Genomic DNA, 26,483 nt, shown 5'->3' with positions numbered 1-26,483 from the left:
TACCAGAGGCATGATTTTTGTGCCTGTAGAGCGCCACACACCTGTGGGGGGATTTGGAATTGCGGAGCGCGATGATCCTAATAAACGGCACTGGCATTTCTTTGCTTCCACTTGGGCTCGGTGGTGGAATTCAAGAGGATATTTTCAGGGATTACAGCAGGAATGTGAGACGTTTTAAGGCACTGCAGTTGCCCTCTGCAAGAAAACAGCAATTTCCAAGTGTGATATTGAACCAACAGTACTGAACCTACACTTTTCGCAGCAGCTGAGTCAGACCGGTAAAACAACCTCACGCATCCACCCCTTGCTATCTGTCTGTGGCCTGTTGCTATGGTGCCCAGTTTAACTCCTCTTCAACTGCCGAATCGCTGCTATCCATCAGGGCGAAGTCAGGATGACCCTTTCCATAGCAACCTGGTTCCCTCCTCCCCTGTGTCTAGGTGGGCGAGGTCGTACTGTGTTGATTGAAGACATGGTAGGAATGATAACAACAATAATATTAATAAAAATGGTGGGGGAGAGAAAACACATCTGTCTATCAAATATTAACAGGCAGATAGTGGGTCTAATTCTCTTCCCACTCCTTTCTCTTTTAAATAGCCAGACGAAACACTTTCCAGTTTCTCCACAAAGCCTTGACAGGAACCAGAAAAACGCTGTGACAAAAAAAAAAAAAAAACCTTCTCCTTTCCTTGCTACACCGTGTTTGGCATGTCAGAAATAACGCGGTTTCATTTTATGCTTGCCATAATCCTGAGCAGGAAGGAGCATAAAGCGCATAGTGAGTAATCTGACTGAACAAATTTATCCTTCCCATATTTAGATGCCGGAGCAGGTTATTTTATGCCTGTTAGACCCTCAGAAACAAACACAACATGAAGCAAACTGCACCTTCCATGTGCCAATGACATGAGCACCATAGAAATTTAAAAAAAAAGAAGAAGAAAAAAATAGTCGTCACTGTAGAAAGCACCTTCCTCCTGTCTGTGGGATTACGAAGGAACTCCATGTTAGTCTCAGGGCTTGAATGTGGGTATTTTTCATTGGCTTTGTGTTGAGTCCGAAATGTTTTCTATGTTCTCTTAAACGCACCAATCCTTGTGCAAAACTGATCCCACTAGCAGAATAACCACTTAAGCCTCTTCTGACAGGCAGGGAAAAGCCCTCGAAGGCTGCGGCTCTGAATGGATTTGCACGCAACAGAAACTTGTTATGATCAGGATGTTCTTGGGAAATAAAGGTCTAATAAGGACTCCTGTCTTTTTTAATAATATATATATATATTTTTCTCCACTGCCATGGTCTGCCACTGACGGACAACTGGTGGGGTTTTAATGGAACACCTTCTGACCTGTAATTACTCGCCAGAGAGATTGACAACTGCTGAGCTCAGATGTAACAAGGCACAATGTCTCAGTGTTTTTGTCATGCCAAGTGACAAAAAAAAATATATATATATATACAGTACAGACCAAAAGTTTGGACACACCTTTTAATTCAATGAGTTTCCTTTATTTTCATGACTATTAACATTGTAGATTCACACTGAATGCATCAAAACTATGAATAACACATGTGGAAATATGCACTAAACAAAAAAGTGTAAAACAACTGAAAATACCCCTTATATTCTAGTTTCTTCAAAGTAGCAACCTTTTGCTGTTATTACTGCTTTTCACACACTCTGCATTTTCTTGATGAGCTTCAAGAGGTCGTCACCTGAAATGGTTTTCACTTCATAGGTCAACCTGCCCTGTCAGGTTAATAAGTGGGATTTCTTGCCTTATAAATAGCCATGAAAATAAAGAAAACCCATTTTAATTAGAAAGGTGTGTCCAAACTTTTGGTCTGTACTGTATATAACTGGAAGTCAGAGTTTTCCTCAGGTCTGACTATAATCAGTACAGATAGTTTTCCTTTCAGAAGTGTTCGGTCCGAGTATAACTTCTTATCAAATGTTTCAATTTGTTCTAACTTAAATAACAGTACCAAAGGCAAATGTATTAAGAGCAGCCAGCTTTGGTATCACAAGCCCTAAAGCCAGTTTTAATAATGTATCTTCTCCTGTTTGTGCCTCACTGCTGTCAAACTTGTTTTCATCTCATGCTCAAAAGTGTAAAAACAAAAAGAGAAAAAAATAAAGCCAGTGATACAAAGATAATAAAATCAACTGGAATTGCTTTTGTTATCTTTTGGGAGAAATAATATTACATTACAAGGATAATTTGAAACAAGAAAGCAAATAAGGAACAAAATTACCATGAACCTTTTCAGAATTAACTAGCAAAAACCTGACATTATTTAGTAAGTTCAGTTCTCCTTTTTATTTGGAAAAGAAAATATTTTAGATCAAATCTCAAGCTGGAATTGGGATGACTTATGTTTGAACAATAACAAAAGAGTGAGTTCAACTGGCTCACAAAAAACTGTGAGAATTTTACGAATAGTTAATAAGTAGCTGCTAATGACACTGTGGTTAACTATTTTTTCCAAGCTTAGTATTAGCACTAAACTAAAGGGATGAGTCACTATTTTTATGTTTTATAAAACCTCTACTTCATTAGTGAAAGTTAGCATTGGGAGTTTAATACTTAAATTTTGATTAATTCATTTTAAAAAGAAAATAACAACTTAAAACATGTACATACTTAAACACACTGTGGATTGTTGATGTGCATCCCATCTGAATTTGTGCTTCAAATAATAAAATGCAAATTTACTAGTTTTCACTTGTACAAATTTAAATGAATGCAGAGCAGAATGATCTACAAACTACGTAGGGCACTGGCTCTCTTGTGTGTTCGCAAAAGGATGCGATGAGAGTCACGACGTTTAATGAGGATGTTATATGATTACAAAAGTGCTTGACGACACCGGTCTCAGTGCAACAATATTTTTGAGAGTAAAACTTTGTCATGAATATCACTCATAAGCCCATTAATCTAAAACCTAAAGCCAGGTAACATCTGTGATGACATGAAACATCCCGACAAGATCAGAAAACAAGCACCTGAAAATGTCACGCCAGCATGGTTTTAATCCGGAGCCTTTTTCTGTCTTTTTCTCTTTGTGTTTCCACGTTAGTGTTGAACAGGTGTGGAATGTCATTAGAAGGACTCTAAAATTTTGGAACATTTATTTAGTTACCTTGAAACAATAGCTTTTTAAAATCCTAGTATGCATTGATACCATGGCCTCACCCATGCCTTGGTTAGCATTAGGTAGGTTAAAAACTTTAACACATAGAGTGGTCAAATAGATTTCTATAAATCTATACAACGGTTTGTAATTTGTGAATATTTTTTTTCAATTTGTGAACCCTCCTCACCTCCCCCAACAAATGCGATTCTTAGTTTTCCGGAAAATATATCTATACAATCTCAACTTGTGAATCAAATGTCAAGTCTCATTTTGTGAGTAGGATGCATCATTTCACCCTGAACACACAGTTAGTTGGACAGGAGGAAAATTGAAAAAAAAAAAAAAGCACTATTTCCAATTTTAAACGCCATATTTAGCCTTATATCTTATCTGCCATCAAAAGAAAAAATAAAATAAAATTCAGCTTGGTGAAAATTTCAGATCGCTGATAGAAAGCCTGGCTGAGAAATTCTTGGTGTGTGTCTGTGTGTGTAAACCACTGAGGCAGGAAATGTGTTGAGATGTTGTAATCAAGAAGATGATGAGAAACATGCTGATGGGACCTCCCGCCTTATCAAAACACATTAACAACGCCACAGTTCAGAGCTGATGTACTGACAGGACAGGATTCACTCCTCGGATGACACCCACATGTACTTACACATTTATATATAGGCGTGCTTGTATGCATCTCATTTACTGTTTGATTGTCAAATGTTAAAATGACAGACACAATAAAAAAAAAGAAAAAAGGAAGAAGCAAATATATTATTTTACCTAGTGTTTCACACAAGCTGTCCCATGGCCTGGTTAGGAGGATAATCAAAGGCAGCAACAGACACAGGGGAGATGAGAAGAAGCAGAAGCCAAGGATGGTTCGCCTGGACTGTGCCAGAACTCCGTCTGGCTTACACGAAGGCATGGCACCACCGCCGAGTTGGTTGGAGATGACTAATATGCAGGTGGGGCTTCACTCAACAGGGGTAGGCACTCTGCAAACAGAACAAGATGAAGGTCAGGCACATTTCTGTCGCATCTGATTCATCGAGCCTGCATTTTAGAGCTGTTTATCTGCAATTTCAGTGCATCATGAGGGGAGAAAGTACATAATGTGTTTCTTCTGAAAGAGCAAAAATGTAATCATTATGAAAATCAAAGGCAAATTTATGCAAATATAGGATTAAGTTTTCTGATTTAAGCCTGAGCACTTCTTACTTCTGGGATTAGAAGCTCCAGCAGGCTGACTGTGACGGAACTAATTCCAGAACAATAAAGCCACTGCTCAATAACTATGGCAAGAAACAGAACAAAACAGTTTTCGGTGTGCAGCTTCTGTATTAATAAGTCTCCTTCTCTAGTGAGCCATGAAATGAGCTGCAATGATACAGATTTAAGCATCCTTTCCCCCCCCCCTTTAGACACCCTAATAATTTCATTTTGGCTGCAGCCTAATTCCCTCTCAGCATTCAGTATTTCAGCATTCTGGCGACACATAAAAGTGTTAATGCAGTAATATATCTAGAGTAGGCAACAGTAAGGGAAAACATTCAAACAAAGAGGATTTAGAGGTTAGTAGGAATGCCACAAAATTCATCTGACAGCAAATAAAATACCGCTGCTCTGATACAAGTGAACCCCCTTTAGATAACCCCAAAGTCTTGGGGGGAGTTGCCATGGGTACTTTGCTCTCTTCACTGCCATAAACACATGCACACAGAGCGACACACATCTGGAGGTCCCAACATAAATCAGCTTTGTCTGCTCACAGAGATTTGGAAAAGCTGCACCGAAGCTCCGCATCTGCGAGTCAATAACTCCTCAGTCTTATCGCGCTCTTCCGTCCCCCACCTCTCATCAAAAGATATGTCAGAGCGCAGGTGGAGAGGCCAAATGAGAAAAGGGCCTTTGTTAACCTGTCATACATCAAATGCATATATCCTTGCCTTCAAGTAGCAATACAAGATAACATATATTCTCCTGAGGAGACATAATACAGGCGACAGGACATGCTGTGATTCCCACAGAAATATAGACATGCAGAGACAAATGGACTTGCAACTGGAATCTGATGATTTTGATCTTGCTTAGCTTAGACCGGTGGGAAATTTTTCCAATCAATGAAACATATGTGTTTGCTAGTGGATCGTGCAATGGACCCCTGGTTGTGGGATTTGTTAATGAGTGGAGAACATTTCAAGTGTTTTACAGATCATGGTGTTTCAAAAATAAATCCGAAGAGACAAAAATATGTAAAGCATAAACGTAAAAGAAAATTTTAGCTTTTTACAATGTGTCAAGACATATCTGAGCTTCATTAAGGCTATGAGAGAGCAAGACTTTTAACAGATAACAGAAAGTTAGTAAGCTAAGGAAAAGTAATGGCCTCTTCCTCACTGAGTGGTCTTCAGCTTATGTCACTAGAGAACTCATGTGACTGTTGATAGCAACTCCAGCCATAATAAGTTTTTTTTTTTTTTTGAAGTTGGTAACTTCATAAAGGCTTCAACGTCTTAATTGTTTTGCCTTAAAGTAGGAACATCCTGTTTTTTAGCCACTACACTCTTTCTCTCTCACAATGTGACTTTGCCTCCTGTTAATTAATAATCCATCATGGCAGGATGGTTGGAATAAATAATTTGAATGCTGTTCTTGTATTAAAAGTTCTTAAAAAGGAATCGGATCTAGCTAAAATCAGTACGGGCAAATCAAAGATCTCGCATATATTTCTGACTGGTACATATCAAAATAAAGTCCCTGACTTTCCATACGTACTGTCAGACATAGAGGGGCAGCAATGGCTGCTCTACTTTAATAAAAAAAAAAGGGGCCTTTCTAGAGAGCCGGATATTCAAAGATTCCTCCAACCTCTTTTGGGGCTAATGACCTGCTCAAACATATTACTGTCTGCCAGCTCCTAAACTAAAAATAGCTCAGCCGAAAATACGTCTATCTGATACAGGCTCTTATTCCTGCCACTCTGCCCTCGCCTTATCTAACGCCGGGTAATAGCAGCTGAATAGAAAAGCTTTCTCCCTCTCAATTGAGTGTGATAAGAAAAATCAGATCACAACTCATTCAGCCGCCATTGGCAGCATGTTAAGTAAATTCTCTGCTTACGGAAACTCAATTTTCCCCGCATTAATCTAAGCAGGGTCACTGTTCTGCAGGCGGCCACATGGCCACTGAAACATTAGGTGCGACCTGTGTGTTCTGGTGTCTGTATATGATTCGTCCCTTGTGCCGGATTTGCCGGATCCTTACTGTTTCTCTGAGAGCAAATTCTGACCTTACGGATCATTTTCAGTTGATCCACTCCTCCTTGTTGTCTTTCACATGCTGACAAACCCTCTTTGCACTCCTTCGTCTTTAGTCTCATACCCTCTAAAGTAATCCCTAAATCTTCCTCCCATATCTCACTCTGGCATGAGACTATATTCCTGAAATCTCCTCTGCTCGTACTTTCTTTCATCCCTTTCCGCTTCCCGCTTCCCGCCCATCCACTTCCTCCTCACCCTCCTTGTTAACCTTTTCTCTCTCGATGTTGCCTTCTTCGGAGATACCCTATCATTCAGCGTCTTTGCTTTTTATAGACAGTCTAATCCACACTCATATGCAAATCCTCTTCCTCTCCCCAGCTGTCCTACACCGGCTGCTCCAGCTGCTGTTGGTCCATTGACACAGTTCAAACAAAAGGGCTTACACCATCCTACAGCTGTGGATGATGAGGGAGGATGCCAAAACAGACATGCAGATGCAGCAGCAGACCAGACCAGTCTGGGCATGTCTCTGCTCGTGCTAATGGTATTAAAACACTGCGAGCGCAGCAGGCTCATCCTCTCAGGACACAAAGATAAAGAACAATAACTCACTTGGCTTGCTTACAGGAGCAGAGTTAAAGTGAGTAAGCATTGTGAACATGGAAATCCTCATGACTCAGGTCTACTGGAATCTGTACAGCCCCCCTACCCTACCCACCTCTGTCCCCCATCCCCCACCACCACCGCAGAGATACCACAAACTGCTCCCTGTGATCATCTGGCTCAGCATCCAGAGAGCGGACAGCGGGGGTTGGTCTTATTACCTTTTCAGCGGAGAAACACAGATGGTCAGCCTGACACGTAGATTGATGGGGGATACATGCTGCTGTTTATTGTGGGGAAGTAGATAATGACACCCCAGCTCAGGTGGTGCAACGTACACCGCTTATTGTTCTCCATCAAGCTGATGAAATAACAATGTTTAGGTGGCATCCAAGCTGCCCCTGCTCCACTGGGGCTCCCCTCGGAAGATAACATGTTTTGTTTTTTCCCACCCCGCGCGTCAACCACCAGCCTTACCCACCGATGCCTCTCGCCACAAGTGGGATGATCTCACAAGGCATGTCGTCATGACAACAAGCCATGAGCACTAAGAGAGAGACCGAACCAGACCTGTATCTCGCAGCACCATGCTGTCTGTGAGAAACTGCACCTTGTGCTTTTTGTTCTTTTGAATTGTTTTAGCAGTAAGTTCTGGTGCATGAGTTAATTTGGACTTTACAGATTTTAAATGCAAAAAGACATTTTTAAATGATTTGATTAGGACAGAAGTTGTATAAATCAATCTAGTTCTGTGTGACTAAGTAATTGCTCCCTATACACCAACTGGTTGTCCCATCATTGATGCACAACTGGCATCAAGTGATTGTGGAAACTGACAATGTTTTTTTTTTTTCATTTCACTGTGAAGGAACATTTTTCTTCTTCAGCCACACTGGAGTGTTTTCAAACATAAAGTGCATTTTTAAGGCTATGTCTCAACATCTTAGTAAGGTTTAAGTTTGGACTTTATCTAGGCCACTAGAAAAACTTTTCTTCTAAACAATAAGTGTTAGCCAAATGGCTTCATTCACTTTCATTCACTTCCTTCCACCGCCACTGCAGAAGAGACTTCATTTAAAAAATGGTGTAGAAGTATGAGGTCATTGTTCTGCTTGTGCTCACTGATTGGCCAGAATGAAATGCATCCTGAAAAATCAAACTCAATGGGACAAACTCCAGACGAAGCACTGAAGGAAGATGAGAGACAAGGGGATTTGCAAAGGAAAGCAATGGCCAGGCTAATTTAATGAGTGATTTAACAAGTGGGGTGGGGCTATGGAGGCAAACTTTTTTATTTTTTTCAAACAAACCCATGATGGTTTGGACTTCTTTTTTTTCTTTGGTGTATAAAACTATCGCTTGTACTCTGACTATTTGCATTGACTCAGATATTTTTTTGAAACATTTAAGTGTGACAATAAGAAGCAAACACATAACAAATCTGTAAGAGGGAAAATGCTGCCTCACATCTCTCTCAACTTGGCTTTACATACCATTTTGGAGAGAGGACATTTGGAAAAGGATTCATGTGGGATCCAAGGAAGAGATGGGAGTGATATTACTTTACATTTCTATGATCCTGGACACTGTAGGCAAATGGCTCTCACAAATGAATGCACACACACAAACATGGCAGATGGCGAAGCATCATGGGGGAGATTGGCACACACTCTCTCACACACTTCTTTTTGCTCTGTCTTAAACACGCAGTCACACACACACACACACACACACACACGCGCACACACACACACACACACACCCACGCAGAGAATCAGAGGTGCAGGATGGAGTGCAGCTTACTGCAAGCATGAGCTACACCGCCCTGCTTACATTTTTAGCAGAGGAAATAAAATATCTCAAGCTCCTCTCAGACAAGAAAACACACCTGTCACTCATATGCCGCAGCTCCCTGCCCTGAATTTAAATGAATCAGGAGACCTGGTTGCATCCACTAAATCTCCATCAGTCTTACTTAATGCTGCAGACAGCATGCTGAAATTAGGGAAGGGGATGCGACATGCATTCAAATAGTGTTATCTGGGAAAATATTGACATATAGCAACAACATTCCTGAACAGCGGCTAGGCATTTTATAGCAGATCCAAAGTTTCATACAGAACTGCAGTGAGAAAATTCAAGGGTGAAAGTGACCATCTTTAATTGTTGTCTTATTTTTAGGGTCTAGCAAAAAAAGCAAAAATAAATCCTGGGATCCTAAAGTGATCGTAAAGGATGACGACTACGAGGCAAGTAGATCTGAGAACTGACCACATTCCACAAGAACCTATGCCTGTTCTTGTGATAGAAAATCTACAAACGATCCTCAAGTTTAAGAGCTGGGCAGCACAAGATTCCCATATGATTCCCATATCCCACCATGCTACCAGGGCAGCCATGTGAGGTGCCTAAAAACTTGCTCTCACAAAGCACCGCCTATTTCCACACAGTCTGCGAACTGAGCTCCCGCCTCACAGAGTGTCCATCCCCGTGACTCGCCCGCTCAGCTCCTTCAGACACATCCAACTTGCTGCATGTTTTTCCTCTTATTGTCTGTTTTCTTTATGCTAACTGTGAATAAAGGTCACTAGTTCCACAAAACTAGTGGAACTACTGACTGAAAGAAAAGCAACACCAGAGCACGATGCTGCCCCCACCTCTGTTTCACTCCCCACTTTTTAGCCCAGATATACCTTAAAATGTATAATGCTGCGAATTTTTTACAACCTTCAACTGACCGGTACCTTTAGACGGTGAGATTACTTTAATCTACTGCCTGCAAACTTTGGCTTTAGCTAAGGGATCCAATATCAAGAAAATCCTTCTAAGACAGCTGAATCTATAATTGATAACAGATGAGAACTGATGAAGACTAAATGCTGGAATTAAATCAAATTGTGTTTCAACAAGGTATTAGTTTAATGCTGCACAAATGTATTCAACTAGTCTATTTACCCTTTTCTTTACTGTTTTACTCTTTTATTCTCCTGGACAGATTTGTTTGTTTTTCAGTGTTGAATTTTAGGAGTGCTACATTAAAGGTGGAAGCAGTCTTAAAGGTGCAGTTTGTAATTTTTACAAAACGTATGCTTTTTTATTTTTTTTACATTTTTGTTCAGTGTCACCATTTTGTAACAGTATGTAATGAGACAGACAGTCTGTGAAAAGATCAATCTCTTTCTCCTCTTCTCTGAGCTACAGTTGCTGTCTGAAAATTTGCACCGCTCCCAGTCAAAAACAACCAATCAGAGCCACAAGGAGGGTCATAGCACTGTCAATCAATGTCATGTGCTCACTGCTGGCGGAGAAACAACTTACCGTTACAGGAAAACCATTTATCTACCGTCGTCGGTGGCCATGCTAACTAGCCTGAGAATTCATGACAGGCTGTGCTAGCTGCAGCACAGCAGAGAACGAAAAAGGTAGTGAGATGGGGGTTGCACAGCACCACACAGAGGGAGACTGACAGAGCTAAGACTCGCCTCCTGAATCTGAGTGGCTGTTTCCAGATAGTACTGGGAACACAGGGAGAAAGCAGAGGAGCTCAATTGTTCTGTCTCATACGATGCTGTCACCACACAGTGACAGTTTCAACAAATATGTAAAAAATATGTATATATGTTTTTTAATAAAAGTTACATACTGCAGCTTACTAACCAGGGTCTCTCTTTTCTTAAGTCTTAAAAACCTAGAATTTTAACTTGCGTGTGTGCACTTTTGAGATCCTCCTGGTAGTGAAACAAGAAAGCTCCTCACCAACCACTGAGAGTTTCATCCCAAGTCTAGCTACCTGGAGGCTGGATAGAATGTGCATCAAAGGCACCATCTAAGATGAAACAACAAAGAGTCAAGAGTACATCCGGAAGATGGCCCCCAGCAATGAACTACTAAATGAATGCTTTAGGCAGCAGAAACTTGGCGTGGAACAGGAAAACCCATCATGGAAGCATAAAACTCAGCATGTTGCACCAATGGAGGATTGAGGAAGAAGCATTAGATACTGAAAAATTCCTTCAGAGGTTAACAGAGCTGGACTGAAGGACAAAAGACTTGCACCAATCAGTACAAGAACAATAAGGGCCGTTTTTATTCCACATTAGACAAGACCAAGGATGCAACTTAAACAAAAATGCCATTTAGACAGTTGGAAAGACCAGCAAAGATAAGACAGAGAAAGAATAGCACATTTCTGGGCTTCTACCTTGTGAAAGTTACAGATCCAGATGATCATGACGGTCAACAAGAAACTAATAGCTATAAATAAAGCAGTCTCAAGAGGAAGAGATTTAAAAGTGGCAACGTATACACAGTTTAGGAAATAATAAGAGATCACACACCATTTGTAGTTGATATAGGTGTCCAAAAGAGAAGAAAAAACAAGTGAAACTTTTTTCCCCCTTTGTAGTACTTCCTCCCACTGGAGTTTTAATTTACATTTTTGTAAGATCTACATTTGTACATTTTGTCTTCCCTTTTGATGCGCCTGCAGGTACTTGATTGTGGGTTTTCTCAATGACTCCACTGAGACTAAGAGATGATTCCTTTTAAGCTCTATTATATAATGTTCAAAACCCAGCATGTTTTCCTAGTTTTAATGGAAAAGCAACATAGAAAGAAAATTCATCCTACTCAGAATGTTTGGGAAAGTAAAATTAAAAACAGTATCTGACTGCATCTCTTGCTCTTTCTCTCTGGTCGTCTTTTAGAGGATATGAGTTTTGCTTGAGGCAAGGGTTTAATTAATTGATCACCCACAGCTAACAGGGAGAAGTATCTTAAAATCTGCATCAACTTCCTTGCTGTGTAACACTCCATCTAATCCCAGCATTAAGAGAAAATGCTTACACAGCTTTTTATGCTGGACATCAATTAAATTGCAAAACGGCATTACTGTTTCTGTCTAAGCCTATTTTTATTTATTTATTTATTTTTCGAATTGGATGTACTTCAGTATTTGTTCATTACATTTATATCTCCAAACTAAGGCAACACATGCATTCAGGATGATGAACAAAGCGGGAGGCGGAGAAGGACAAGTGATTAACCAAACTAACTTTCTCTTTGACCTCAATCGCTGCAGGACAGAGCAAATCTGCTGTAGCCCAACAATGGCGCAGCAAATGCACACCCACATATAAAGGGGATCCAAGGTCAGAGCGAGACCGACACAGTCACAAAGAGGCATCTCGTAATGGATGGAGCAGGGCTCGGACGAGGCAGCAACAGATGGGCCGAATCCCTCTAAGCAGAAAATGCATTACCGAGCGGAATGAAAGTACATATAGAGCAGATTATTCCAGGGTTTTGCAGTTGATGACAACAGCAAGGAGACATTGTTAATAGAACGAAGAGTCAGTACATGTACAATTGATCAAATGAAATTAAATGATTTAATGACTTATAAATAGGCATGAGGTAGTTACCGGTGTCTGGGTGTATGAAGGTTTTAAAATGTTCTGATTACAAAATCACCAAAAGACCGGACTTTATATTTTAATGTTCTGTTCTGCACAACTCATACAACAGCACAGGTAACAATAGTCTCTGCTCAAAGCACTACAGGATTGTATCTCATGGATATGAACATTTTCATATTAGGTTGTCCTGAATTTAAAAAAATAAATAAAAAATCTGCTAAATTTAACAGGTCCATCCAGTCACCTGTCAGCTCTTCACCGCTCAAAGAATTTGTTCACTATTCTATAAACTCACTGCAATCTAATATCTGGAATCTATTACTGAAAATAAGCTCATTTCAAAATATCTGCAACCTAGCATTAGAACATTGTGTTAAAGCTACAATTCACAAGCTAACATCTATTTGAAACCTCTTAGTCCACCTGACCACCAGTGGTGCCCCAAGAAGTGGCCAGTGGGGACATGACCACTCCAGAGAAGATCACCGCCTCCTTTAATAAATAATGCTAAGTTCATACAAACCATGCTCATCTTCTTTGTTCAAGACATAAATACAACTCTTTATGTACCAGCCTAACATTTCCACTGCCCTCACGTGGCCACCACTACGAAAATTTTCCACTGTTGATCTGTTGATGTATATTTCATTATGTACTTGCCTTCTGCAGCTCGCTATGGGTCTCTGAAGACCCAGCTTGCTGTGCATGCTGTCGGGGACAATAACACTCCCAGTTAAAGAGGGTGCTAAACATCTAACAACTGAAGAAAGCGACGAGTCAGATCGTAACCAAAACTGGTTTTACAGTGCAGATAATTTATCTCTCAGGACCAACAAGGAAATGCAAGCTTGGTTGACGTTGAGGTAAACCACTTAATTCTTACATTGCCGTTATTTTCTTATTTTCTTCTGATTAGATACTGCATAAACCAGCGCAATATCGCCCTCTAAGAGGCTGTACAGAAAACTGTACATCTCTGAGTGCAAGGTGGTTGCTTAGGTAATCTAAAAATAGTATGAACATTGAGTATGCTTGTCCACACAGACGCAGAGGGGTATGTCAACCTCTTATGAATCGCGTATGTATAAAGCAGCCGACTGCAGAGTTGTTAACCAAGGAGATGGTCCTACTTATTATTCACCTAATATCAGCTTGTGTAACAATCTATTTAATGAGCCCTATAAAATTTATCAAATTAACTATGGCTAAACTCTAATTTTTTATTGCTTAATGTGTTGCTTTGACGACAATAGAAATAACTGCCTTCATGCTTTAAATTAAAGCATTTAGATCATGTTCTACGTCTTTATGTGTAAATACTGAGATTCAAGGTTATCTCATTGTGAGATCATCACGCTGTCAGGCATACCATATTTCTGTTAAATTCGGTCATGGTGTTAAGTGCTACATAATATGCACATCGCATATCATGACCTTTAGGTGGAATTAATATATCTACTATTAATCTTGCCTACTTTCCTAATTTATTAGTGGTAATAAATTAGGAATCGAGCCAGGATTTTCTCCCAATGGAGTTGACTCACAATTTCAGAAAATATATTTCTTAGAGTAAACCGGCGACAAAATTCAAGACCTATTTTAACAGTCCCAAGAATCTCTGTGACTTGACATGTCCCAAGTGGGATTTAGGAAGGGGTATATGTGTCACATAGCTGGCTGAAAAACCTTGCAGCTTCAATCTGCCTCTTATGCAACAACAGCAGCAACAAAAAAGTCCCACATGCATCTTAGCCTGACAGGTGAAAGTTTGTAATCTGACAACAGTGAAAGAACAAGATGCATTTGCATTCACATACAAACATCAACACAATGTTTAGTCAACTGAAACGAGACTACAGAGCTCCCGAGCACCGGAACGTTTAATGCAGTTTCTCTCTAAGCAACCTCTCACTCTGCTTCCTCCTCCTCAGACGCAGCCGATCATCTGTGCAGCGGCTCATTACGCAGGCTGATGCTTGAATCCTTGTTAACTCCCTGTCCAATTAGCATTGCCGAGACTGGCAAAGACACTTATCCTAGCTGGAGAACACTGTACATACATACTGATGTCCACATAATTATGCACTTACATGTACATTTCTAATAGTTAAACAGCTCTGGCATACGAAAGTGAGAAATTCGTACAATTGTCTAATTAGGTGACAGGAATAATTTAACTTAATGAATAGGACTGCTTGTTTAATTAATGCAAAGTAAAAAAAAAACTATATATTTTCAAGACCAGACACACCACACACCTAAGAAACACGCAGTGCCAGTTAATACACGAGGCAGCCAATTAGAGAGCTTCTCATAAAGCTGAACTAAGGGATTCTGACAACAGACAGGACCTTCATCCTCCTGGATGTCATTGTTATAAATTTGACTATCTCTCTATATATCAGTCTGGGCTCATTAACAATACATGGCACCTAGTCTTCTCTCTCTTCCCCCAGAATAGCTTCCTTCTTAAATAAGTCTCCCAGGCATGAGTCGGTGTGAGATTTTTATGGCAGATTAATTGAATAGAATTTGCATCATAATTGAAAATAAAAGCAAAGTTGAATTGATCTTTGTTGCTATTTTGATTGTTCCACACATCAAAATAGCATGAGTAAAAGTATGAGATAGACATCATATACATTTTGCTCATATTAGTTTAGTTTTTAAGTCATTTTTTCTAAAGTTTAGATCAGGCCTAAAAATAAAAAAAAATCAGATTCGACTCAAGCCAAGCCCAGAGACACTGTGTCCAACTCAATCAAACCCGACTAATTAAACGTAATAAGAGGCCCAAGCCCAAAGTACCTTAAGTTGTTGCCAGTTTACTAAAAAACCTCTGACTGCACTGTGCCGGCTTAGCAGTGTAAAAGTTTAGGGTCTTGTCATCTTGTCACTCCTTGTAACTGCAGGGCGAATTCAGTGCAAATCTTCTGGGAAGTGTGCAGGGTGAGGCCAACTGCGCATTATGTGTACAGTGCACTGCGATTAAACTCCTGCACCTCACTTTCTTTTTTCAATACGGTAAATAGCCACTGCTCTATTTAGACTACAATAGTAGATTAACACAACTTTGTATTGTACGTTCTGATCCGTTCCATTTTCTTTGTCGTCTGTATTGAAGGTATATTCAAAAAGCATCACGGAAGCCTGAGCCTGAAACTGCAAAAATATGAAGCATATAATCTAGACCCGACATGGCCCAAACTTGGGGTTAGGTTCAGGCGTGACTGTTACTGCGTAGCATGCTGTCACCGCAGTCACTCTGACACTTTCTTTGGCATCTCGTTTAAAAGGCTTGCCAAAACAGTCTATTTGTCTATTTGTGTATGTGAAAAATTCTATTTGATGTTTTGTAACTTTCTTTCAGGTGAATTCATTTTGTCTGAAACCTTTCTAGTATTGGTGTCCTTTATGCAACAGTAATTTAATAGAAAAGTTGGTGAAGAGAGAAAGAAGAGACAGCAAATGGCCCGAGAACAGGAGCTGTGTCGAGGACTGAAGCCTGTGCACATGGTGCGTCTGCTCTACCAACTGAGCCGCACAGCATGCCGGATTCATTTTAGAATTGGTTTATAAATTGAAAATTACTTCAAAATCAGATGCTAATTAAAATTTCCTTGCACAACGCTGTTCTGTCATCTCTAGTCTTCAATTTTCTATTCCAGGTTTTCTTGTCTGCTGCAGTCTTGAACCAACCATTTATCCTTACATAAAGATCCCTTCGGGAGAGCAACCTTATTCGTTTCCTGGAGGCATATTATTGTGTTTGCCTAGAAGCCCTGTCTCTCTTTTTCTCTCCCTTTCTCCCTCCCTCTCTCTCGCCCTTTCCCTCCTGTGTATTTGTGCTACTATGGTATCACCTGTCTGCCATGATCACATGATAGGCGGTCCACTGAGAGCTCATTAGCTCCACAACTGCAAGGACTGTTCTGCAACAACACAGAGATAGTTTATGAAGAAATTAAAATACACTGCACACTCTGTGTTGCCTGGAATCTATTTAAAGGTAAAACCGAATTTGTAAAGCTGGTAAAAATGTAAAGTTTCTCAACATTTCACTACCATCAGGTTATAGGAAAAATGTTGTCTCTCAACATTCCTTTTAAAGTCTATAAATAGACAGATTTATGGTATATATTCTCCAGTAAATGTAAATTAGTCAATTTAAATTGACTAATTAAAAACACAAAAATTAAACAGAACAACAGTACATCAATTTGAAAATGATATATATTTTTTTATTTTTAAAAAGGTGAAAAACATGTTTTTCTTTTGGGTATTAAAAAATAGACACAACTATAAACAAGACTGACACAGAGTTTTTTTTTGTTATTAAAGTATGCGTGCTCGTGAACAGACCCCATTTAAGGACTACACATGCGACCAGCCTTAGCGGTTCCATCACTAACCAGCCATTGCATGACTTCCTGATGGAGATGAGATTTGTGACGGCAAATGAATTTCTCCTTGAGGGACGATAAAGTTGTGAATAGAATTGAAAACGGGACTAATGGGCCAGAAAAAGTGCATTTGTCCTCCGTCTCAGAGCCAAAATCAGATGGGAAGTGCATCGAGGTAAGTGAAGAGATGAAATGCATGTCAAGGGTAACAGACTTGCACCCGGACGCTTCCCACAAATGGCTGGCTATTACTTTTGCCTCCGTCAAATACTTCATCCAAACTGGCATCCTCGCCCCACAGTGTGGTGAGGACAAAGTGATCATGAAATGCCACAAACAGATGTGAGGCTGCATTCAAAATGCCAACGCCATCCTCCCCCCGCCCTCACCTGTATCTGCACACACTTCAACTCACTTATCACGGTCCATGAAGAGCTGCTGCTGACTCTGAGAGGAGTTTAATCTTCCTGCTTTGAAGTTCTCTCTCTGTGAGCTGCGATGATATAATGGAGCCATAAGTTTCCTTGAAATAATCCCTGTTCCATTCTGTAAGGTAACACTCTAGAAGCAAGGCTGTTTCACTGACGCAACTAAGTCGTTCCCGAACTGTCAGCCGTCGTTTAGAGACATATGAAAAGCTTTTCAGAGATGAACAACTCAACCCAGGTTTGACTTGTCCATATATTGCAGTTTTGGGTCCCAGTCAGTGGTGTAGTCTATTTGCATATAATCACTTAAAATTAGCTATATCAAGCCCCACAATACATATGACGTCTAGGTTGTTTTATATTATTTTAGACTTTTGAATGTAAGGGGACATAGACAATATCATCTTTAATTCTTGCAAGATTGCTGGGGAGTTGGTGCCTATGGCCAGCAGTCAATAGATGAAACACCCTGCACAGGTGGCAGGTTTGCCTCCATGTAGAGTTAGGGTGAGAGTGAGAAAACAGCAGAGAAGACATCCCAGCAGCTTGGTTTATCGGACATTAGCAAAACATTATTAGGTGTTCAATAACAAGCTAAAGAGTCAAGAGTGTTTGAGCAGAGTTGAGGGTGAGAGGAAGCATTGAGGTGAGTAATGGGCACAGAGGTAGGGCTAATTTGCATATTTATAGGACCCTGCATATAAAATGAGGCCAAATTGTGGAGCTCTTCTAAAGCAGCAAAGTCATTTAACCTTACACACTTACAGTTTTTGATTAAAATATTATTATATGTTTTACTTTTACAAATATTTTCAGAACTTTAATTAAAGCTGCTGTAAGTGACTATCATATATTTGAATGTAGAGTGAATGTTAAACTTTATTTAGAGAGACCGGGTTCACTATTATTGATCGTTGAGTTTCAAGCTCACTCCCAGTACAACACAATATAGTGCGTACGTCTATAATCCTGTCATGTTCTTTCCTATAGGCAACGTAATAAAATTGCATAAATGAGTTGGAAATAATTAATATATGCCACACAGTGACAATTTTGCTGAAAGCTTTACTATCCACGTGGCTTCGTTCCATGAAATAAAGAAAGCCAAGTGAAGTCATATAATTTTATGTTCTGCAAAATCTGAGTTGCCAACTTTGGCCTCCTTCCAATGCAAATGATTTTACCCGAACCTTACACTTTGCATGCAGTGAGAGGGGTTCTTACTGCGAGGGCTGAATATACACCTGAGGATATCTGAGGCGCTTTAAGCAGGATGGATATATTCCACCAGTTCTCCATTTATTGGCAGCTAACTGCACACTTCAAAGCTGACAGTGCTCTCTCTTTTTCCAGGTTCTGATTAGTCAGTTTGCCTTCTGCCTTTTCAGCCCTTTTGTCTGTCAGTCCCACTCAGCTAATGACCCTTGTCAGTCAGAGATGTAACAGTCAAGCAACGTCAATAGATGCCTCCACCCGTGATTAGGTAATGAACTCAGCACATCCACGTTTTGGCCAGCTTCGATTTAAACAGGGGGAGCTCAGAACATGGGCTCTGGCATGCGGCGAGGGCTCCACAAAAGTCACTTGTGTGGAACAGGACGGGAAGAATGAGCTAGCTGTTGGAGGCGAGAGTCAGGGTTGACCAGAGGACAGCGAGGAAGCATCAACACTAGCTTCCTTTTTAGCATGAGACAGGAGATGAGGAAAGGGGTGGGGCAGAAAAGCAGGATAACAATGTCTTCAGATGTGGCAGAGATGATGAGAGGAGAGGAAAATGGCTGAAGACAAGAGGTGGAGAATAGAGACAGAGGAGGAGGAGAGGTAGCGGAGCGGCGTGCATTATTCATCCGTGCTGACACATCAGAATTTGTGATTCATCGGGAGAAGGGCATCAGTCAAGTCACAACCTATCTCTTAGCCTTCACTCATATATGCACACACAGAGACATGATGAGCACATGTGTAATTGTGAATGGCCTTGCGGTTGAAGGAAAAGGTAATAATTATGGGTCTGGAGCGGCAGAGTGATCCTTTAGAGTGAACAGACTGAGACTCAGATACATATTTACATAAGCAAGCACTGGAACAGGTTTCGCCACATATAGAGGATGTCTAACATGTGTTTATGTAAATATGATTGATTTATCTGCTTATTTGCAATTAACATTGTACAGCCCATCCTACCTCATGCTATGAGTTTTACATACATAAAACATAAAGGTATGTACCTTTATGTTTTATGTTGTTCCAAGCAGTCACATTTATTTGGAATGAAAACATAATTTTGTTGATTGCAGGCTTAATCTCGATGTAAATAGTTATTACAATGGCTTTATCATATCCTGCATGCACTGTACTCCTACTGGATTTCAGCCATTTTCTTTTATTTTAATCATCTTCATGTTATCCCTTTTAATCTTTGCTTACATTTAAATCTTTGACTTCAATGGGTAAATTCCTGATAATAATCTGTTTCACCCCAGCCTTTATCCGGGTTTATCCTAATCATCACCTAGCCTTTTTGGTTCTTCAGTTTAGCAATATGCATGTTGTTATACTCATGTCCATTTTTAAATAATTTTTCAGCCTAGTTGTGTGTTTAGGTGTAAATCGACACTGCAGTGACTGTGGGAATGGGAAAGGCAAGAAAACACGCCATTTAAGAAGATCCAATATGTGTGAACTTTATAAGTGAGGAAATCACAAAACAAATTTCATCAAATTTGTCCATATCTTCAGTCAGAGTAGGGACTAAAAACTTTAAAACTGAAGAACTTCAAATAAGGTTGGACCCCAAACTTATACAGTGGAGATGGACATCTCATAAAGTGAGAACTGCAGCATAAAGTGACTGTGTTCACTTTTGATGAATGTCACAAAGACTGCATTTAGTTTATGCATCCCTGCCTTTTTATGTTGCTATATTGCATGCATTGACTAGAAACTATTTTAATCCAATCCATTGTTATTAAGTAGTCTATATAAATGAAGATATTTAATTGTTGTGGGTAGCAGTGAAATACACCGACATGATCAAATTATACTCAGTAGTCTGCATGCAGTTTGCAACAGTATATATTTCTTGTTTCAGTTGTGTCTGCATATTAGTTAGTCTAGCAGCTCTCAAGGTTCTAATATGGATAAAATAATTAACTGCATAGACAGAAACACCCAATCAGACTGCTATTAACTGCCAATACACAAATAACCACAAAATGAAAATTTTGTATCAGTAATCCAATGGCTAATCGCCATTGTTGATGGATAATAATAATAATAATAATAATAATAATAATAATAATAATAATAATAATAATAATAATAATAATAATAATAAAAAGCAAAGACTTGCAAAAAGTGAATTTTTTAATTCTGTTCTTCATAAGGCGAAAAATGCATGCCTGATCTTCCTGAATGTGAATAATTATGTGGCAAATGCTATAAAGTCTCCTCCCCACGATATCAGCAGAAACCCTAAATGTTTCCTAAATGTTTTACAGCCAAGTTGCTGCACGTCATCTTAACATTCATGTATGTAATTGGCTGCAAATTACAAATTTTGTTGCCAGAAACTTGTGAAACAGGAAATGGATATTGGGGTTTAAAATACTGTGCATTAAAAGTGGGCCCATTGTCCACCTGTACTCTAGATAAAGAGTCTCAAGAGTCTGTGTGGCGATATAAAGCTTTAACTGAAGCTTAAAAATGTAATCTCACCCTGTATAAGATGAATATCTCCCTTATCAAAGGGAGATATCAAAGCTGCTTTCCTGTTCAAGCTTTGAAACTAAAGATTTTGTCATTTAGCAGTTCAAATAAAAATATCTAATTGCAACAGAGACTACAACATGCATGACTTAGCTGTTGTCAATGTACACTGAGGTGTTAAAAAGTCACACTGTCATGTCCCTCCAGATAAACTTGAATAGATCATAGTGATGCCTCTCCGCCAGTTGTTGCTGTGCACTGCCGGTCAGATGGCTGCTGTTTTCACTGGCTTACATACTTACGGCAAAAGAATAAACAAATAAATAAAAGACTGTCATTGGACAAGGTTGTTTTAATACAGTTAGCAAGCTATGGGTGATTTGTTAAGCAGCTGACTGTAAATCACAGAATCAAATTTTTGTACAATATTACTTTGCATAATAGGGGTTAAAAAATAATAGAATATTTTTTTAGGGCTGAAGATTTTATAGAGATCTATTTTAATTGAAATATTTTAAAAGGGAAATGATTAATTATTGTGGTTTGCAGTACCATATAAATATGTTGAAACTGCAGTATTTTTAGACAAGGTTGTTGTATTTTGGGAATCTCACAACAGGCGCCTGACTGGACAACTACAAGTAATCTTTTTTTTTTCAAACCTTCAAACAAAATTGAGAATAGAAATTGTTGCACCGGCATCTTCATCAAAAACCACAAACCGCTGTTAACCGGTGTTGCCCGAGCATGCTACGTTCTGAATGCTGGATGGCTGCGGATTATTTTCCAGCGAGCCTTGCATCAACAAGACAGGAAGCAGAGAGGAGCCAAAACATTGCTGCTTGGATGGCTTTGAAAAGGTCAATTAATATCAATGCCTAGACAACAACAAAGTGTCTGTCTGCTTGTAATACAGGTGGCTAAGCTCGCGGAATCAAAGTTGATGTTCTCCTTCCTGCCGGCTGACTGGTGCACAGCAAACCCCCTAACTGAGAGCATCTAAGATATTCTGACGAAACCCCGGAGACGGAAGGAACGGGTCACATGAGAGGAGAGACACAGAGCGCGAAGCAGTTAGTGAAAGACTGGAAATAAATCTTCAATGAAGCCTTCGAAGTGAAATGCAAGCTGCTTTACTGTACAGATGGGACAGAAAACCACTGAAACCACAAGGTGGCATGTTTTTTTTTTTTCTTTTTATGTGCATGCCATCACAAATCATGCCATCATTTCATAAGGTTCTGCACCTGACAGTTTCAAGATGGAATCCATGTGGCACCAAGCATGTCCAGACTCCTGGACGTAAATATTTAATCCGTCTCCAAATGACAGCCTTTCATTCTGCTTCACTGTGACTTCTCCCTTTCAGAATTATGTAAGCCTTAAGATCTGTGCCTTTCTCCCTGACATCACAGCATCTTGTGCGTCCTTTTTGTTGACAAGAGTGAAGGTAGAAGACAAAGTAAAAATCAGCAGGGACGTTCTCCTAAAGACAGGAATCCATGCATAAAAATGACTGATTAAAATAATTAGTGATGTGGAAATGGTCTGGAAGAATAACCAGCAAACACACACCGCCTCTGAGGAAAAAAAAAAAAGAAAACAACAAAAAAAAAAAAAAACGGTCCATTTGTGTGTGAGGAGGAAGACCTCCCTCGGATTCACCACAACAGTGCAATTTTCCACTTTACAGAAAGCCACACAGCGGAAGCAACAAAAAACCTTAAACACACATTAAGAGTTTATACGATTAAACTCCTCCAAACAAACAGCAGCCCTCGGAAAAATGTGTCAGCTCCAATAGATGTGTCATTAAATTACATTTTGCCTTGCACACTTAAGTAGCTCTGTTAAAAACAAATCCTTCAAAGTGCAATTCCAAACACTAATGAGGAGGTCTCAGAAGCAGTGGCTATGTATGGAAATGGGTTTAGTTCAAGCATTGCTACAGAGCAGCAGATGCAGCAGCCGCTCTATTGTCTTTCTAAATAAGTCCATCCGCTTCGCCACCTGGTGCCTTCCACACCTAAAGTCATTCTAATATTAGTTTAATGGCCCATATGCATTCATAATGTGTCTATGATTGCCTTGTGAGAATAGTACAAAATCACATTATCATAATGGGATTTTTAGTTTGCAGTCAAATATGAATAAAACATAGCAGAATTTCCAGACTTCTTTTAAATGAATATTCAAGTTGTTATGCTGGGTATTTTTCTCCTCTTTTTCCCACCCCCCCCATTTTCTTCTGCTAAGTAACCCTCCATTATACAGCTGTTAATGAGGCATACAAGCTAAACTAATTGTCACTCTCCCTTCTTTCAATAGTGCCATAAAAAAAAGGGAAAAAAAGCCGCTTTAAATGAGAGAGGATGTGGAACAAAGGCTCTGCCAGTCTGCACTGGTCCCTTCACGCTGCTGCCCAGCCAACAATGAGAAGGTGACAGAGGGACACACTCAGACGCGTTTGCCAGCCAGACCCTAATCTTTAATTCAGACTGAGATCAGGGTTTAGAGAGTGAGGTGGAGGGGGAAGAAAAACACAAAGAACACTGACTGTCAATGTGGAATAAAACAATTTCAGAAAACGCTTCCTTCTTTAGTTTCTACTCGACAAGTGAGAATAACCAGGCTGGGTGGGTGGGGTGTGTGCACCGCTGCCCCGTGTATTAACAGTAAAAAAAAAAAAAAAAATTAAAAATGCAGAGTGCCGCTCACCTTGGTAAGGAAGTGCTCCGTTTCTTGACAGTTTGCTAAATTCATGTGGGGATGTTGGCAGCAGGAAGCCTCCTTGGAAACAGCGAGGATGACTGTAATCCAGTGGCAGCAGCGGAGCTCCGCTCAGAAGAAGGTCTGCCTTTGTGGAGGAGGCTGCATGCTCACATCGCCGGTGTCTTTCCTCCCTCCTGGCTGTCCGAAGTGATCGGGCTTCTCCGGAGCGCAGCGGGTCACGGGGCTGCCGCTCTCAACCTATCTGTCGGGGGAGCATTGCTGATCGGGGGAAGGGGGGGCCTCAAAAAGCTACTGCTGGCTCGATGCTCTGCTCCCTGCTTTCTTGCTTAATGCCCTCCTCTCTTTCAGGCTCTCTCTCTCCCTCTCTCCTCCCCCTTCCTGCTCCTCCTATCTCTTACCGGAGCTCTCGCCTCCTCCTCCTCCTCCTCTCCCCTCCAACACATGACGTGATGCAGCCAGCATCTCCAATAGCAACCGTATCCCCCATCACCCCTATTACCCCCATTACCAGCTCGCATCCACTCCACCACCCCCCGGCTGTCCCCGGATCGCTGACTGGCGCATGGAGGTGGATGCTGAGGCACCTTGCTACTGTAGTGGTGTGTCGTATCCCCCCCCCCCCCCCCCCCCCCCCCCCCCCCCCCCCCCCGCGACCCCCCACCACTGTGTTCCCGACGGGCCAAACTGAAGATAAGCACCTTCCAACTTCGTAGATTGCCATAATGCTTCGGCTAATTATATCTGCTGGCAACAATAGAGAATCAGAGTGTCCAGTATTAACTCCCACAGAGCAGACGTACAGTATGGCCGGACTTTTCATTCCTCTTGGTGAGGAATTTTGCTATATATCAATAGAAGGTGGCATAGTAATAATAATAATAATAATAATAATAATAATAATAATAATAATAATAATAATAATAATAATAATAATATATTATTATTATTATTTAATCTAATCTCCTTTTATGACACACACATTGCTGCGAGCATTTATGTCTCTTAAACTTCAAGACTGTTTTAAAACTAATGAAAATCCACAATTAAGATTCTCAGAAGATTTGAATATTCCATAAATTAGGAGTTTAAAATCAGAAATGTCATTAACAACAATCACTGGGTAAACTGCTGATTGTCCAGTAGACATTTTAGTAATTAGAGCTCACTGACAGTTTCAGAAAGTAGTAGTGTGAGCAAGAACAGTTAATTACTGACAGAGTGCTGTAGTCAAGCACGTAAATTAAAATTTAATGAACGGAAAAAGTGGGGTAGAAAAAGGTGAACAAGGAGCAGTAAGACCTGAAGGCCATGGTATACAATTGCCACATTCCTTGTGCCTTAAGCTACTCTTGAACCAAAGATGTCAGAAGCATCTTACTCGAGCTGAAGAGAACAAGAACTTCACTGTGTCTCATTTCAAATGAAAGTAAAATTTCATTTTATTCAGAAATGAAGATTAAAGAGACCTGGCCTTCTTCAAAACCAGAGTAACGTGGAGGTTGGTCGCCTCCGTGTTACTCTGGACTGATGCACTAATTCATCCAAAAGATATCTGAACAAAGTTTTGAGTGCATACACTGAGACTTATAAGTAGACTCACATTTGTGTGATCAAATAATAATTTTATACATTGTATGTAATATTCAACGAGAACCTAATTGGTTTTCATCGAAATGAACAGAAATGAACTTTTGACAAATAATGTTTGCAATTAATCAAGATCAAATATGGGTCATAAAACTTTAGGGAATTTCCTGAAACAAATTAACTTCACTTTGAAATTCAAATTTGATGAGCTTCACCTGGAGAGGAGATTTAAAAAAATTCAACGCTTAATCAGAAATGCTATAAATTATTAGAATATATCTCATTGTACAAAATAATTACATTTCTTTCCAATATAAACATACATTATTCTCTGAGTTCAGACTTATTTTGTTTAACTTGTAACAGAATTTGGAGAATGTTTTTAACCTTGAAAATGAAATAATGAATAATGAAAAATTGATTACATTTGTCTTTTTATATGTATTCCCGCTAATTTCATTACAGCAATTCAACAGAACAATATGCCTTATAAAATTTGCTTAATGAAAATTAAGCAAATTTTAATTAAAATTATTAATTTTTTGATTGTCTGTAATATTGGGATTTATGTTGTACATGTGCCATCAAGAGCAATTTATGATCACTGACGACCGCTAATTTGTTCGTATTCTCTTTCAATCTTTACATTTTTATACCTACTTAAGTCTTCTTCTGCTTATGTGTGAGCAGTTGGTGAAAGACAAGGATGATGTCATCATTCATTGTGCTCCTCTAGTCATTAATACTCTGCGCTGAAACCCAACAGGGCTTGCAAGTATGGAAACAAAGCTATAACCGAAGCAAACCCCTTAGCTTTTTATAATAAATTACCAGAAATATAAGGACTGACTTGTTTCTTTTTGTTAAAGGTTTGGTCTTATTTAGGTCACACAGCATGACAGTATTAGCAGCCACAAGGGCGAAATCTAAGGTGTTAGTGTGGCGAAGCAGGTCGTTCTGACACAACTAGATTTCTCAACGCAGGTTTTATTTCTCTGACCCCCTGGCAACCCTCTGCAAACAGAATGAGAATCAGCCACTCTCCAGTCAACCAAGATTCATCATCATTTAGCTGCATTACCAACACTTATGTATCCCCTAGCAGTGTGTTAAAAGCAATTTTCTTTGACTTTGTTGACATGGAAATTGACAAAGTTTGCTAAAAAAAAAAAAAAGACCTACAAATCAGATAACTGCCATCATCTT

The 26,483-nt window shown here is 39.8% G+C and overlaps 1 protein-coding gene across 6 annotated transcripts in view; it reads right to left on the bottom strand.

The window, feature by feature from the left end:
• LOC102219293 (receptor-type tyrosine-protein phosphatase S-like) overlaps positions 1–24,048 on the bottom strand; it is a 95,140-nt gene extending 71,092 nt beyond the window's left edge. For 5 of the 6 annotated variants that reach the window (XM_023336099.1, XM_023336100.1, XM_023336101.1 and 2 more), the window contains exons 1-2: positions 23,676–24,044; positions 3,919–4,133 (exon numbers count right to left, since the gene is read on the bottom strand). In XM_023336099.1, coding sequence (XP_023191867.1) covers positions 3,919–4,063 — 145 coding nt within the window. In that variant the 5' untranslated portion in view covers positions 4,064–4,133; positions 23,676–24,044. Of the gene's footprint in view, positions 1–3,918; positions 4,134–23,675 lie in introns of all 6 variants that reach the window. The other variant, XM_023336102.1, reaches the window with a different exon arrangement.
• Positions 24,049–26,483: the final 2,435 nt, after the last annotated feature.

Source organism: Xiphophorus maculatus, chromosome 6, assembly GCF_002775205.1.
Source record: "Xiphophorus maculatus strain JP 163 A chromosome 6, X_maculatus-5.0-male, whole genome shotgun sequence".
Taxonomy (NCBI): domain Eukaryota; kingdom Metazoa; phylum Chordata; class Actinopteri; order Cyprinodontiformes; family Poeciliidae; genus Xiphophorus; species Xiphophorus maculatus.
This window is presented reverse-complemented; position numbering and strand designations above follow the sequence as displayed.